The sequence below is a fragment of the Halichoeres trimaculatus genome, unplaced genomic scaffold, assembly GCF_033239565.1.
Source record: "Halichoeres trimaculatus isolate MK-OKI-2021-1 unplaced genomic scaffold, fHalTri1.1 fHalTri1_scaffold_11, whole genome shotgun sequence".
In the NCBI taxonomy this organism is placed as follows: Eukaryota; Metazoa; Chordata; class Actinopteri; order Labriformes; family Labridae; genus Halichoeres; species Halichoeres trimaculatus.
Genome location: NW_027437189.1, coordinates 20,748,037 through 20,765,715, shown reverse-complemented (window position 1 = coordinate 20,765,715; position 17,679 = coordinate 20,748,037). Strand labels below are relative to the sequence as shown.

At 42.2% G+C, this 17,679-nt stretch overlaps 1 protein-coding gene across 4 annotated transcripts in view; it reads left to right on the top strand.

The window, feature by feature from the left end:
* The window catches only part of rerea (arginine-glutamic acid dipeptide (RE) repeats a), a 148,913-nt gene that overhangs the window by 76,961 nt on the left and 54,273 nt on the right, over nt 1-17,679 (top strand). For all 4 annotated transcript variants that reach the window (XM_074680826.1, XM_074680827.1, XM_074680824.1 and 1 more), the window contains one exon: nt 487-557. In XM_074680826.1, coding sequence (XP_074536927.1) covers nt 487-557 — 71 coding nt within the window. The remainder of the gene's footprint in view (nt 1-486; nt 558-17,679) is intronic.

The window sequence follows — 17,679 nt, the reverse complement described above, 5'->3', positions numbered from 1 at the left end:
CGTGAGGGTTATGTAATTTGGCCACATTTAACACATGAATAAGAGGACAGAGGGTGGGTTTATGTTTTTAGTGTCACGGCTGAGGGGGAAAAGAGTTAGCTGGACTTAAAGATGCAATGACAGAAGGTGTCATCTTGTAGGAAGACAAGAAACTTGGATGGTTGCAGTGGGGGTGGGGGGGTGGAATGAGGTTAAAGCTAGAATTGCTCACTGGTGTATAAATGGAGTGGAACAATAACATAATTCCCCTTGGGCGTAATGTTTGCTTTGGAAAGGCAACCTTGTAGCGCTCCAAAAGTCCTTAATCCTATTACTCGCATTCCAATTGAATTTGACTCGAGGAGAGAAAATGTCTTTTCAGCAGAGGTAACAGAACACAAAATAACATATTACTGAGCCCGGCTGCATGAGAAACATGAAAGCTCTCTGAAGTGTGAACATCTTTCAAACTTACTTTTTCCCTTCCTCTTTTTCTCTCTCACGCAGATTGTGTGTACATTGAAAGTCGGCGGCCCAACACTCCCTACTTCATTTGTAGCATTCAGGATTTCAAACTGGTGAGTAGACTTCACATCCTGTCTCTGCTGCTTTATGTCCCATTGTCCTCGCAGTGACCTGACATCAGCTACTATTACACACACACACACACCCTGCATCCCGAACTGAAAACAAATCTCTGTTGTACACTCCACTACATGCAAAAAGCAATCAAGGTTGTGTCGCATTGAGCACAGTAATTACACAATGAAGCTGCAATGTAGAAGTCCAAATTATAATAAGACATAATTCATAATCAGTTAGTATCCTGGGTTTCTTCTTTAAGTGTCACCTAGAAAAAAGACAATCCTCTGAGGATCACTGTGGAATATTAACCACCTTTGTGATCCACTGGCAGTGTAATAATGCTTGTAATAGAATAAAGATGTTTGTCGATGCACTTAATTGATTTAATGAAGGAGACCTTCACCGGTTTCAATTGATTTTTTTACAACCTAATGTGGCCAAATTGCCTCTTTTGCTGAATAACACAAGAAATTAGCTTTTAATTTGCTACTGAGAAAGGCTGATTCATCAGGCTCCATCAGTTTAGTGAAGTAGAGCTTGTTTTCTCTGCAATAGGACACCTATAATGTATCACACACACACACACACACACACACACCACACAGGATTCTGTAATTTTCTCTGTTTGTCAAAGGAGGAAGTGCATTTGAGTTCACCCAGCAGAACTGCTCTGTTGTAATGTTGATAAAGGAGGATTCACTAGGATGACCTAACATGCTGCAAAAGCAATTTCTCATAAGATTTCCTCTGGATCACTTTCCTCCTTGATAGCTGTGGAGATTAAGATTTTTTTTTAATCAATGCATAATTTGTGGGGTGAATAAGAAATGTTGAGTTTTTTTCACAAAGCATCACCTGTCAAAGTTCACACAATGAAAGCTCAGCTCAGAAGCCTGATATTGATTACTCACATTAAAGAGATTTTTTTCAGCTCCCTCCTTTGTTTGATATAGCGCATCACATGTGAAATGTTGGATCTGCAGAAATGTGAGAAAGGACTTTCTGAACATGTGATCAGTCTGTCTGTGTTACCAAATGAAGAAACATTAAATCTTTGTGGAGCGAGTATTGCCTGTCTTTAAACAGATTGGTTGCCTGAGCAAAGTGCTGAGGGGCTCAGTGAGAGGAGGCCAGGTCCCAGGGGGCCACAGTAATGGCTGCCAACAGCCAGGGTGATGATGGGGGGTCAGCTTAGAGGCCACCCACACACAGCAATGCTGCATTAGTTTGAGGAGTGTTTGTATGCATTGTTTTGTGCATGTATGTACAACAGAGTGAAGTATGTAGTGTGAATATTTGTGTGTGTGTGTGGAGGGCAGTTGTGTGCAGAGCGGGTTTTAAGGTGAGCTGCAGACCTTAAAGAGGGGAGGACTGCCAGGCCCCACAGCAGCAGGGCTTTAATCGGATTGTTGCAAGAGAGTGCTGAGGACGGCAGGAACCCCTTCTCACGCACACACACGCACAGAAAAAATAACCCACGCACCTGCACCTTGATTAAGAGCACCAGAAGAGGTCTGGGGCAGACAGTGGTAATTGTCCAGGGAGAGAGCGAATACTGGCTCCATTAGCTGACCTCTCTCGCTCCTATTTTCTCTGCCTCTATCTGTGTCTCTGGCTCTCTGCTTCTCCCTCCCCCATCCATCTGTAATTAATGAACAGCCATCTGCATGCCTGTATGTGTTTGAGCAGACTGTACCCTTGTCCCTCCTATGTTAAAACAACAAGCCCCGCTGGCTCTCTAAACAACTACAGGCTTTTTTTTTTTTTTTTTTTTTCAAAGAGCTCACTTTGACGCCGAGCTACAAATCACAAACGATGGCACTGCACTCGCTACATTTCAAACTAGTAATCTCAGTTTACTAGAGCAGCACAGAATCCTCTTTTAAGATGATCGCTGATTTATGTTGTAATTGCACACAGTGGCATAAAAACCATCCAGCTCACCGACCTTAAAACCAACCTGTCACCCTGCTTTAAAAAACAGGGGGCAGTCGTATGCCTTTGGGAGAAAGAAATAAAGGCTTTGTCCAGTCAGTTTGTTCTTTTGTGCCACATAATGGTCACTGTAATCTCATTTCCTTCTATTGCCACTATATATTGAAAAGGAGAGACAACAGGCAACTTGAGCTCCACATATCAGACACCAACTCATCCTCTTTATTTTCTCTCCTCCCCCTCATTCTCCCCCTTTTTCTTTCTGCTCAGATTATCGATCTGCCTCCCCTCTGTGTGGGAGAGCAGAGCTTTAGAGGTGCAGCAGAGGGGGGAGGAAATTTCATTGGTCCTAAACCAAACAACATCATCAATACTGGCCCTCTTGCACGCTTCTCCCTTTTTCCTGTCTGCTTCTGCTTCCCAGTCTTTTGGCTGTAGCCGTCTCACTCGTGTACTTTATCTAATGACCTGTGAATCCAATTAGTGGTGTGTAGAAATCCTGAAAGCGGCTATCAATCTCTCCTGCGTGGGGAGGATTGAAGCTCAGCTTTCTGTATCTATCTTACAATTTTTTCTCCCCCTCACTTTATCTCTCATGAGTCGTGATGATTCTGAAACTAGTATTGTTGCATGTTTGTGTCTTTTACGTTGAGTCCATACACACAGAAAACACAGCTGCAATTACACATTTGGAAAAATCTATTCTGCAGCATTATTGGGGTCATTTTGGACAATCATTTTTCCCTACTTTGTTTAGTCAACAGTGGCAGCTGTGGTGCGCACTGTGTAACCCCTGTGACATATTGATCTTGCCATATAGATTTCAGACTCCTGCTTTCTTCCTGGAATTATCTGCCTAGATACAGAGGTGACCAGCGGGAGGCCATTTTAACAAATGTAAGCTTTCTCAGAGAAAAAACTATACAAGGAGGAGAAGCCAGACACTGTTAATATTGTTCATCTAACGGCTGTAATTAAATTACAAGAAAAAGAAACAAGTGTGACATTTTCCATTGGGGTAGTAACAAAGACCTTAACATGGATTGAGTGGAAAACTGTTTGGAGCCATATGCTATAAAAAATTCTGCACCTTATAGAAAGGAATTCTGTGTTGGCACCTACATGCATCCACCACTTTTAATTTTTGCATTTTTGTTAACCCTTTCAAAGCAGGGGCCTTGGGAATTCAGTCCCCTTATTCACAGTTTCAGTCTACAAACTGCAAGAACAAGACAAGAACACATTTACAATGATCTGTCTGTAAAGTCTGTTTGATCATTTTGCTTTGGTTCCTTTGACTAGGGATGGGTACCTTTCACATATGAAACGATACAGTACCAAAGCCTGGCAATTGGTACCGGTACTTAACGTTACCAATTTTCAGTACTTTTTTTGTGCGTATTTGGTAAAAAATATCAATTTGTTTAATAATAAATATTTTTTTTGTTTTTCAATTTGACATATTTATTCTTTAATATATAACCTTGTAATGCCGTGTTCATGTACACCATGGAAAATCACCTACTCTTCCACTCCCTTATAGTCACAAAGATGCATGTAGGTACCTGAACATGGCACCTTTTGATTTTTCGTGAATCGGTACCCGTTACTTTTGACAGATTTCAGTTGGTACCTATAAAAGTACCTAATTCGGTACCCATCCCTACCTATGACCAAGGTTTGGGTCCGCACAAAGAATGAAGAAAAATAAGACTTTGAGAAAAAAAAGAGTAATGACTATTACAGGATTTACCAAATTCACCACCTTTGTTTGCTACACTCAGTAACATGGCGCTTGTTGGTTGTATGGCTGGTTCTGTTTAACTCTTTTCCCGATATTAAATGTTAACTAAACCATAATAAAAATGAGAAAACCCTGTACCAGATTTTGAATAATACAATGATCCATAGGTTTTTCAGGGGAAAAATGGTTGTAAATTAAAGAATAACTTGTCAGTAATGAGGGTCAGGACACATTTAATCCAAAGAAAAGATGATACCTTTAACTGAATCGTATGTCTCTAAGCCCATCAGGACCTTTTGACAACACTTAAAACTTGTTTTATATGTATATATAAATATATATATATTTATATATATATATACACATATATACGCACACACACACATATATATATATATATATATATATATATATATATAACAATCACAACTGCATCTGATTAATGTTGTGTTCTCAGCTGTTAGTGTGACAGCTGAGGACAAACAGTGGTCGCTGAAGCATGCAGATTTAACCGTCTTCCGGTGAAAAACACTATTTCACTCACAGTCGTTTAAAAATTCCTCAGACTTTATAAACACAGTTTGCCAAAAGAAAAAAAAATGTAATACTGAAGTATAATATATAATATAATGTATAATATACATATAAAAATAAAATTTTCTCAAAATACAAAGACACTACTCTCTCAATTTTACTACTTTCCTCAATTACAACTTTGGTCTAGTAATATAACATAATTTTCAGCATCAGCTTTTTCTTTCATCGTTCAGCCCTCATCCTCCATCACATATTAAAAAGAGCCAACATTTCTTCAAAATGTATTTTTCCCATGTGGGTTAGTTTCAGTTTACTCCAGGCACCATGACCTCTGCTGTGTGTTCTATTATTAATGAGAGTAATGCAGTGAGCCTGCAGGCTGTAGATGTGTGTGATGTGTTTGTATTGAGGTGTATGTTGGTCTTAAATTCTGAACATGACTGATGTATATCCAGCTCTGATAACACACTTCATGTATGCGCATAAACATGACACAGATGTAGAATTGAAGCTCGTACATGTCATGTCGGCCATTTCTGCCTGTTGACCCTAACTTCACTCATCCATCCTGCTGTTCTAGCTCAATTTTCCCTTTTCTCTCATTCCCGTTTCTACACTTCACCCCTCATTCCCACTCCTCTTTATCTGCTGTCACTCACCTCCCTCCTGCTCTCCTCCCACCCCATGTTCCAGTCATTGTGCCATGTCCTCGACGCTCATTGACCCCCCCATCCTCCCTCTCTGTTTGTATCTAACCTCATTTGCTGTTATTGGCCAAGTCAGCCTTGCTCCATCCTCCCTCCTTTCCTTCCTTCCCAACATACCTCTTCCTCTCTCTGCTTTCTCCCTGCATCCCTGTCCCCCTCCCTCATTCACTAATGGAGTGATTGCAGCGTTTTTCCCTCCAGGGAACCGAGGGATCAAGGAACACAGTGCACCCGCACACACCACCCACAAACACAGTATCTCTTTCACTGTAAACCACACACACACACAGGCACACGCACACGCACACATCTTTCCTCCTGGATCCTCCCTGCTTATGGACATTTAATTAGATGCCATGTACAATGCAATTATCTTGCCAGGAGTCCAGCTCATATGTTGCAAGGCTGATCAGCTTAAAGGATGAGAAATATTCTCTGTCATGTAACCTGTATACTCTGTGTGTGTGTGTGTGTGTGTCGGTGCTCTAACTGTTGTATTATCATGTGCTGCTCTTCTGAGGATCGCTTTTTCTGCAGGATTTAAGCCACCTCAAGGTTTAGGGTGCTTGATTTGCGCAGTGAGATGTATGAATACAAATCTGTGCGACATCCAGCAGAAACAGCCTGTGATGAGTGCGCTTGTTGTAGTGTCCAGCACAGTCTAGTGATGTTGCCAACTTGGACACTGTACACGTGTGTGTTATTGAAATAATTGATTTGTTATTCTAATTGATGAGATGTTTTCAAATGAAAGGTGCTACTGGGGAGGCAGATAGATTAGCTCTGAACCTTCGCCTCTATTGATTACTGCTTGGCTTTGCTTGTTAAAGCTGGACATGCATGTTGGTATTACATCACCTCTGACAGCTCATACTGGTGTTTCATTTTCAATGTTGCAACAAATTAAGGATATATGAGAACACAAAATATCAAGAGCTTTATTTCTAGATGCATTAGAGAGTCAGATGTAAAACTTGAAGAAGCTGATTGAAGTCATGTCATGTGGAAGTTTGTTTGTCTGCAAACTGCTGTTAAGTTCTGTGCTTGAACAAAAGATAACAATCTGAAGCGATCTGCCACTAGAAGTCCTACATTGTAGCTTTGTATTGAGAGCAAAGGTTTTGAGAACATGATGCACACACTAAAACTACTCTAAATCAGTCCAGTGCAAAAGTACATGACAGATCTCACCGCGCCAAGCTCTACCCAGAGACAAAGAGCAGTCAAGCAGTCATTGAGATGTGATGAAGGAGCTTGCTATTTCTGTCTTATCTCCATCTTATTGAATTTATGTCAAAGCATATTCATTAATATCCATTTGAGTGAGTTATGACCAAAGAATCAATATTAAACTGAATTGTGAGTTAAACGCTAAAATATGGTTGTCATATTACAAGCGTATCCGAGAAAACAAATTTTGCTGTAATTATTCTGTTGTTTTATCACACTGTATGTCAGTCATATACACACTTTAAAGATCATTTTCAGATCCTAACGGTGTGGCAAAGCTTTCTAGCTGATATCAAAGCTGTTACATGTTGGGGGGAGGGGAAATTAGTACTGAGTTATTAGCAGTCATGAATCATGATGCATCCCTCATCATTCACACTTTGATATGTATAGAATTCATTTGACATTTTCTAATCCTGAGGTGAGGTATCACCTTGTTAATGTTTGAAAACGGTTTAAAAATGATTGATGGGGAAGTCAAAAGTACCTTTCAGACAACCTGACAAACACTGAGCACAGTAGTGGTCCAAATTATTGGAACACTTGGCATTTTTAGGAGGTTTTAGTTGTTTTTGTTGAATTGGCCTTTGAAATATATATATATATATATATATATATATATATATATATATATATATATATATATATAAATATATATATATATATATATATATATATATATATATATATATAAAAGAAATATCAACAAAGTCATCCTATGCTCTATTTCCCATAGAAAAGAGCCATCATTAGTCCATTTAGTCCATTTTTCTTTATTACAGGGAACTCTGAAAATGATGAACTGCCTCACCAAGTTGATCTCAATCCCATCCAGCAAATTTGGGCGAGTTGGGAAATGAACTGAATTGATCTAAAGGATAGCCTTTCTCTTGAGTTGCTGAAGGCATGAGACAACATTAGTGTTGGAGTTCTAAGAAAATACACTGACACCATTTCAGATACATGAGCTGCTATATTTTTGCTGCAAAAGCTGGATGTACCAAATATCAAAGTTAAAGGTAGATAAAAACAGCAGGGCTTAATACTTATGATATTTGTTGTGCTCTGGGCAACCATCTGCATGTTTCACGATCATGATTTGGAGACAAAAAGAGGGCCAGTACTTTCAGATCTGTCATATCTGTTATGTTACGCTATAGATCTGTTGCAATAGTTTTTGTCACCACTGTATATTATTAATACAAATATTTGTAGATGCATTCGAGAGTCAGTTTGTTAATGCTTCTTGGACTGTATTTGAAAAGCTGTTACAGCTCCATGATACTCAAAATAGCACTCAGATTTATAATGCTTTAAAGTTTGCTCAGTGGCTTTCCCCTCAGTTTATCTTTTTTTATTTAAAACATGATCCAGGTTACACTACTATTCTATGCAGTTCTGCTTGTACAACAGAATGCTTAAATAGCTGTGCTCTTCAGCCATGTATTCACTGACATTTCACTTTCCGTGTTTGACTGCATGTGTTTCTGCTGCATGTTTATGTTGGATAGATGTAACAGCATAGCTTCCCCAGTTGTCATGTAAACAACATTTGTATACCTGTGCACGCTCAGACCTACACACACACACACACACACACACAAACACATAGAATATTAATTTTATCTCCTGCAACTGTTTCCTGATGGTTTTAGCTGGTGCTTATCTTACAGCCTTGGATAATACCACCCATTCAGAGCCTATAATTAAAAATGTTTGATAAAGATGCAAATATATGTGCATAAATACGCATGCTTAACATGAGCAGTTATTGGGTTTTCTATGGACCCTGAGTACAGTCCTAATGGAATCCAAAATGCAAAGAATTAGCCTAACAATGAGACCCACTAGCTAATTAGCTTGCGGCTACCATGTCTGAGCGTATTCAGATCCATTAAAAATATCCCTTAACGTACAATGTAGCATTGTGAAGTGGACTTCTCTGATCAGCCCTCAGATTCTGCTGGTTTTGTAAAGCTACAGTCCTTCTCCTGTCATGCATGCCACCGTGAGTCAATGAAATGGGAATGTCTGATAGTGATGCAGGACCTGTGCGCTTCTTTCACCAAATATTCCTCCACTGGTGCTGAGCCTTTGAGATGATGGTGGGAGGTTGACTAGACAGGCATCACTTGTCTCTTGTCAGTGCCTAGAAGGCTGCGTTCTCTCTTTTTATCTCCCTGTTTCTCCAGCCCCCCACCCTCCCCTCCCTCCCCCTTCGAACATTTTGAAATGCAATTATGGATCAGTGAGCACCGCCATCAGTCGCACTTCTTGTTAATATTTATCGAGTGGAGCAGCAGCCGCTGCCATCTCTTGAGAGAGGGGCTCTACCCTCATTAGGGGCAATTTTGTATGTGTGTGTGTGTGTGTGTGTGTGCGTGCATGCGTCCATGTATGGTGTGTGTGTGTGTGTGTGTGTGTGTGTGTCAGTCAGTGAATGTATGTGTAGTGCTGGGCTCTCTCTTTCATTCCATGGTCCACTCAGCTGCTGTGAGCGAGCGGGTACATTTCACAGACATGAGCATGTGGAGGTGCAGCCTTTCACAGTTTGGTGTGTGTTTGTGTGTGTGTGCGTGTGTGTGTGTGGGGCTGTCATAAGTGTGTGCTTGTCTGTGTGCTCTGTGTGAGGAAGCAGCTCTGACAAGGGCATCTCAGCGTCTATAGACATGACCGTCCAGCCGAGCCCGCTGCAAGCTGTTTGATTGAAGCATTCTGCCTGTAATGGTCCCCATTGAGTCCCAGCCTTACAGCGTTAGAAACCCAACACATCAGCTGCTCAACACTGAGCGGACATTCATTGTCACTTATCTACAAAAGGAAAACAGACCAGAAATGGTTTCTGACATTATACTCCTGAAGTGAAATTTTAAACATTTCAGCACGCTCATTCTGCTCACATTACCTGCTTTTATTTGACAAACAGCTCCTCTCTCTCTCTGCTCTCTTTCCTCCACTCAGAGTTGGCTGTGACTACACCCTGTGAGCAAAGGCTTTTTTACTGCTGCTTTGGCAGTATCAGGTGACTTTCCCCATTATGGCTGTTTGATTAATGCCTCCTCTATGAGCTGGAATGCACTCCACCAATCCTGCCTTTTTGCTCACTTCCCTCCTCCTCCTCCTCCTCCTCTCTTGTAGCTCACTTAAAATTTCATTGAGCTGAAGCTATTACTGCTGTTCTTTAGAGTAACATTAGGTCATTAAGCTGAGGTGCTGAGGTCACTAGCTGCAGCAGCTGCTGTTTCTATGCAAGTGTGTTCTGAAGCAGAAGCAACATGACTGAGACTGACAAGTGTGAGTCCTTCTCTGGTGTCAGTTCGCCGGTTCTGTGCGTTCCTCAAATCAGATGGAGACAGGCACGCATCTCTCAGACAGCTACACAGCCCCGTCTCTCTTCGGGGAGGCAGGTTAGATTGATTGTCCACGCGAGTGCAGCGATGAATAAATACAGAAAACACAAATGGCAAGGTTGAGATAACAGCACAGCTCCGACTCAGCAAGCAAGAGACTGTATTCAGCCTGGCTCCTCCTGGGTAAAAAACCCAACCCCTGCAAACCTTCCCCTGGCTCCTCGCTCTTACTATCCCCAATCTTTTCATCTTTTTTGGACAGATAACACTTCTTTCTCTCACCCTCTCTGCCCTCCCTGTGCATTAGCTAAATGCTGCTATGGAAACTAGTTGTTCAGCCAATAGGATCATCTCTTTTTCCAGGATATGAAACGAGGAGGAGAGGGAAGGGGAGTAGAGGCTGATTGAAAATCAAAATGAGCTTTTTGTGTGTTTTCACGAGTGGTGATTAGTCTCCCACTTGGAGAGGCTGCCACCTCTGGACAGTGGGGGGTAATGGGGCTGAAGGGCCAGACCAGTGGCTATAGTGTTTTCAGCGTGCTATTTTAAAGCTAAATCAGGAGGCACATTTAAAACCAGCTACTAAATAATGAAGCAGAGAAGCCTTTCGCCTCTTTTTTTCCTTTTGTAGTTTAACTTGTTGAGCTCACGTTCATTGGCTTTGCTTCATTCCTCACACAAACACATGCATGTGAATCAGTCATTTTTCAGTTGACAGATGACATTTGGGCCTTGCATGTATATCCAAGTGCTAATTTCACCCCTTGTTGATGAGTCGTTGAAATATTCAGCGGTGCCTCCAACACTTATTTTTTTCTTCTTTCTTGCACAGCTCAAGCAAAATGTGTCCTCTAGTGTCGTCACTAACATCTGAAGCAAATCACCACGAGCACAAAACTTTATCTTTAAAGCAGGGGAGCAAACAGACGGTGCTGTTGTCTTTGGCTCTGACTTTGATGAGACAGTATAAATAACAAATGTAGCCAAACATGCTAAAAGATGCAGGTAGACGGGTCATCCTTAAGCCGCCAGGTCTCCAAACGTGGTTATTGTGTGTGAAAATAATGACAGGCCCTGTTTAATTACCTGAGCAGCTCTTCCTGTTGGAATGACAACTGTTGTCTCTGCTATCAGGGCTTTGCTGGAAATTAGAGGGAACGGGGTCTTTTGAAGTGGTCCACCATCACTGGATCTTGTTGGTTTTTGAAAATTCAGCTCCTCCATATTATTTTGCTCACGTTCATCAACAGAAATAACTCAAGGTTTATTCCCTGTCATGGTTTTCAGACACCCAGATTTGAATGTAATTACTAGACACTCAACATATTTGGGTGGATTGGTTGAACTTTTGTTTTTTGCTCTTTAATGGGAGGCTCATTTTAACCCACCTCCTGTTGGATCCTTCTCCACACTTTACATTTCCACTTCCTCACTTGTCCCCCTATTTTTCCTCCTTTCCACTCTCCACTTTTCCCCCCACGCTCTCAGCTTAAGTGGGTATCTGGCGTGCTTCACCAGCGGTTCTCAGCTCCAGCTCAGTGTAATTTCCAGCTTGTCCAATGTGTGACACGCCAATAAAAAAAGAATGAGAGAGAATTGGAGAAGAAGAGAACAGGGAGGAGGAGGGACAAGTGGGTTACACTGTGGAAGTGGAGATTTACAGTGGTATCAGGTTCACACGCTTCCACCAGGGCTCTTTTTTTCTCCTCCTCTTTCTCTATTAAAGAACACATGGCGCAAATTAACTCCTGCCATCAGAGTGAGAGGGAGCGAGAGCGAAGGAAGGAAGGAAGAAGGGAAAGGGCATAAGTCAGGGAGAGGAGCAGACACGAGAGGAGGAAATTTCAGGGATTGCTGTTAGGTCTGAGGAATGTCTACACTTTGTACCTTGGAGCCCGCTGCCTCACACAGCCTTTAAAACAACAGCATCACCGCAGGGCTGCCATCTCCAGCAGCTCCCCTGCAGCACTACTGCAATCTAATACAGAGCCTCTGACACATTGTACATGTGCTGCAGCTCCTCTCACTGCTAGCTTTATCTTTTCTCCATCTCCTAAACCCTTGTTGATATAACCCTTAACAACTGGCCCATATATGCTTCGGCTTTGATCATAAAAGGGACACGTTACTCTCTGTAAGAAGTCTCATTCACTACCTCTCTTGAAACAGTTTGTTTTTACTAATGTTTATTCCATGATGGAGACTCTTAACAGTTCACTATTTTCTGTTAATTACTGTCACTTTAAATTAGGTTTCTCGTGTTAAGAAGTACTGTAATCTACTATAGTTTGTTATTTAGATGTTTGCTGTGAAAGGTCTTGGCATCACTATTTTTGATGATCTATCTTAAAGGGGCTGTGAGGAGTTTCTAAGTGAGCTTGCAAAAGTCTCCCTTCTAGATATATGCCTGATGACAACACCACGCCTGCTGACAAAGTTTAGTAATAAGAAAAGAGAGATCTGTGTTTTCTCTGCTGAAAACTATTTCTGTGATTAATTTTGTAGTGATGGTGGACACTGGAGCCAAACTGTTAGACAGAAAAAGGACAGAAGACCAGAAGAAAGCTAAACAGGAGAGGGAAACAGCCCAAGCTAAAGGCTAAAAGGGCTAAACTCTTTGTGATAATGTTTATCCCAACCCACAGTCAGCAGTTATTCTGCAGTGGTCTGTTCAAACGTGAGAGTCTATCAATAAAATGAAGAGTGAGGTTACGTTAGCTCTGATTGGTGGATGACTGGTGGGACGTTGCTAACCAGGATTTACCTACATTACACATAACAGACATGTCTTAGAGCACCGGACTGCCAGCTGCTTGAAACATAAACAGTTACCAAACTACTTACAAACTGACAGTGTGAACTTGTCACATTGGTGATACATCAGAGCACCTGGCTGCAATTAGCACTGCATATATATATACACATATATATGCTCTATGTAAGGTATCTATCAGTACAGTTTGAAACATGACATCAAGCGTGTTGTATCTAGTAAAAAGTTGTACTGAACAAAGAAAATTTGTTTCGATCTTATGTCCATTTAATTCCAAAACAAACACAAGCTTCACTCAAAGTAATTTAAAACAGTGTGCGTTAGACTCCAGGCCACAAGGTGGCGAGGCAGTCCAATGAAAACAGGTCTCCTTAAAGCATCTTGAAGTTGTCTAGAGCTTATGTTAGAAACATTTACAAGTCATGATCAAGCAGCAACCTCAACCTCTGTCATTTGCTAATTTCACTGTTGGCACACACTGTACAGGGGATGAATTTTCTTGTAACTCAGCAGTTAAGAGGATATCAAGATTGTGAGTTCGGCCAATCAGAGGCACAGTTCAGCTCATGTGACCGATGGGCGCTCTATAGCTGTTAGTGTGGAGGTTCAAAGCCTGCTTCACTTCCAATAGGCTGCGCCAGACGATTTTCTACAAAAATTCCATGTCAGAAGCAGACTGTGTTCATTTATTATACAGTTCATGGCCATGATTTATTGTTGCCTGTAAAACAAACTAATTTCTCTTCCAAAGACTGCATTCTTTACATTACACTCTCCTCCACTGTGTAAAAAGAGCAGTTCTGGCCCTCACAAAGGAAAGGGAAAAGAATAGTCCATATGCCCAGGTACTTCAGCAGTGCAGCTCTTCTCACTACCAAGGTAGAAAGAGCTCTTCATGCTGAGATACTGGATGACTCTTTACTGTCAGACCTGCAGTAAGTGACAGTCATGCAGGTCACATCTCTCTGCCTTCTTTTAGTTTATTGGTATAGAATATAGTCTTTTCTGAGTAGGTGCGTCTCCAATGGCTGCGCTTTTCACTCGCTTTTAATCGGGGGGGTTGTTGTTTTTTGGGGGAGGGGAAGCTTACTAGGATTTAGCTTTTGTAGTGACACTTAATGCACTACACAACTATTTCTAAGGAATGTGATGTGAGACGAAGTTTGTTTGTACTCCAGGATGCCTGTCCTGAAGCTGAAGGGTCAGTCTGAGTTGAAAGTCTGAGTTAAGTTGGTGTTTTCTGCTTTTATTTGATGCACAATGCTGATGTGTCTGGTTTCTGCTGTATGAAACTGAATACCTGTTGGCTATTTCATTGAAAAAAAAATTGAACACAAATGATTTCATTCAAATGACCTGACTCACCTTGAGATATGTTACTTTTTGACACCTACAAGACTCAACAGCAGAGCAAACATGCTTCAACATGACTGACTTTCATGTTCAAGAAATGCTGTACCACTTAAAGATTCATGACCTCCAAAGAGTGTTACAGTAGAGCCCCACCTTCTCTGACACAAAAAGATGACTATCTATGTCTCAGTGTAAACTATAAAATAGCAGCTTAGCAGAAAAGCAGCATAAACAGGTTTTCGGATTTCTCTGAGTGACAAATTTAGTCTGGTCTTTCCTGGACACAGAGGGAGGACTGTGTGTTTTTCTGTTCAGTGTGCAGTGCGTCATATTTCCTCCCACAGTGTTTGTGGCTGGTGTTGTATGTGTTTTGATGGGCGAGTCCAAATTGTGTTTGCCTGTCTGTCACCACCAATGGATCACATGGGCTGAGGGAACCACAGCTGTGAGCGCTCGGCGCAGCTTCGCCACACAAGCACACTCACTTCATTTATTCTGCACATAGGTGTTTGTACGTTTGTTTGACTTCCCTCCACACACGAAATGCTCCACACTTCATTATTCTTGCATTGTGTAATCCTCAATTCATCTGTTTTGCTTAAAGAGAAAGCCAAACCTCGAAAACCTCCACCATCTCCTTTACTTGTCTGCAGTTTTGCACCACATACCTCCCCTTCCCTCCCTGCTGCTCCTCCCTCCCTCCCCCAGCCCAGTCTCTCCCCTGAACATCATCTCTTCTGAGATTTCACGCCACTACCAGTTGATTTTATTGTTGCCTCGATCTTTAGCAGCACGCTCTGAAGCAGCTAAACACTATCCGCGCTGGTAAAGACATTTCCTGGCATCAAAGGGCTGAGTCTGTGCTATCCCCTCAGTAGCTGTATTCATTTCTGCTCCCGCCACGCTCAAACGCTCTTTGTTCTTCTTTTTATAGGAATGTACTTAACAGTTTGGCAGTGTTGTGTTTGTGAACAGAGCTGCCTTTGTTCCAGCAGGCAGTTAACACTTGTGTACAGAGCAAAGGGAGGAGAGTCTGCATTATTAAGCTCACTGTTAAATTAGCCTAAGCATTCTCTTAATGAAATGATTAAGAAAATACGGACCTCTCTTAAGTCCCCTCATTTTTGTACAGTTGTCAAATCCTCATTTCTTTTGTCCGATAGCTTCTCCTTTACCCTTTTACAGCTGTTCTGACTGTGTTTGGAGCCTTTTGTCTAATGTGCTGCTTAATTCCTCCTCTTACTTGCTCTGGAGCTAATTAAAATAATCCGAGCATTGTAAATTCATTCTTTTAATCCAGATGCTACTGGCTGAGTTTTTAATGGTTGGACTACCACAGCTGACTACAAACGCTTTACTAAAGCATTGCAGCAGGCTAACCTTGGGCTATTGAACTTTACAGCCATTTATAGATCGCCTTAATGCCCTCCCTATTGAAGGGTGAGTAACTCTTTATGAGCTCTCATCATTTGCCTTTTCCCATATCTTTGAGTGTTATCCTCCTTTTTTTCCTCTCACTTATCCTTTCTTCCTCTCCTCTGCTGTCTGGTCCCTGTGATGAATCTTATCCCTAAAGGCATTGTGGGATAGAAAAAGAGGGGGGTGTCTGGTTTTTGCCCATTACTGATAGTGAACAAGCTAACATGGTGTCCGAATCAGTTCACACACAGCAGCAGGAAAGGACAGAGAGGGGAAAAAAAGAAAGGCAGAATCAACAGTCTCCTACCTTCACCCTCCTCTCCAGGTGAAATGGAATGATTTAATGTGCGGCACTGCCGGAGTGGGTAATGGAGTTTGCGGATGAGTGTGAGAGGCTCCCTCCATCAGTGGGTGGAGGGGGTGGAGAGGGGTGTTGGAGGTGATTGAGACCCCCCGTCTGTCTAGGCGTGCTCCTTGTGTAGACGCTGACCTCTCGTCCTCTCCTCCCTGCAGAGCTTGGATACACACATTTACACAAAATGCACACCTCATTTCTTCAGCGTGTGCACCGCTGTGGAACTTGTGCTTACACTCTTCTGGCTGTGGACGTGTGACAGGACCTGTAGGGGACTGATGGGGCTTGCTGTTAGCAGATGGCTGACTCTGTCACTTAGTACTTATGGCCCAAAACGTCATCCCCAAAGACATCATTGGGTCATTAACTGTATTTTAAAGCAGCTTTCTCTCAGTGATGTAGAAACATTATGATACTCATTTGTAATGCAGTGCTTTCTGAAGCTTTAAATTGGTGAATTTGGGGCTTTCTGTTTACCAGATTACACAACTGCAATAAAGTCACTTTGAGCCTGTCTGAGAGGTTATACTTCAGCACTAATTCAAACAGTGAAAGGTAGAGACAGAGAATATTGATCAGTGCTATTGATCACTCTCTGTGTCCTTGCTCTCCTGCTCTTCCCCTGTCTTTGTCTTTTGTTTGTTCCTGCTAACATTTTACATGCTACGGAGCCCTTTTATTAACACTCACATCTTGTCACCCTCAGCACTAAGCCTACGTGTAGAGGTGCTGGTTATCCTTCAGAGAGCAGATTAAACAGCCCTGCTCGTGTGTGGAGATTCCCCGCTAAAATCAGTACGCAGCAGAAACCGGACATAATTAGGTGCAAACTGTTTTCCGGCACGCTAAAATGCCATTTAAATGCCAAATGGCAGAGAGGCTGCGTATAATACGAGGGATCTCTGGCCTGTTGCTGCAGACGCTCTGCTGGATTGTTGCTGCTGCCAGGGAGAGGTTACACAGAGATAAGTGGTTGTTCCTACAGCATCGGCCTACGCGACCCTGTTAGCTCATTGGCGAGGACTCCCCATCCAAAAGCGTTCACTCTCTACCAACTATTGTCAGCACAGTTACTATCCTCCAGTATTTCAGTATTAAAATGAAGGATGCCCTGCTTCCTTCACTCTCTCTCAGTGTTAGGGTGTGAAATTCCTCGGAGTAGTCTCTCTCATCGAGGATAACTCTTTATTCACAGCCTCAGCTGCAACCGCTGCTTTTGGCTCTTTGATGAAGTCTTTTGTATAAATAGCACTGACACCCACTCTGTGCTGTCTCATTGAGCTGCTTTGACTGTACTGGGCTAGCTGCTGGTTTGTAGCTGGTGAGTGCAGCGCTGCAGGTCCATATAAGGCGTTAGTATCAGCTCTCTGTGGTTCTGCACAGAATCATAAGGTGTCTGGAGCCCACCTGTCAATCCCAGCGACAGCCATCTTTAGCACCAGCCTGAGAAAAACCACCAGAGCACAGTCGGCTCCACGCCAGCCTGCACTTTGCTTTGCTTACACTCTTAAACAACAATATTTATTATGGTAATATGTCATGCTAAGCTCACAGGCCCGTGCTGCCTTGAATGAAAAGAAGCAGTGTTTTCACAGGGCTGGTGCAGCAGCCGCTGAGCTTTTTAGCCTTTAAAGTAAAGCAAGGCTACACATCCCCACATCCCTACCAAAGCCTCTAAAGTGTGTGTGTGTGTGCCTGCATCACTGTGTGTG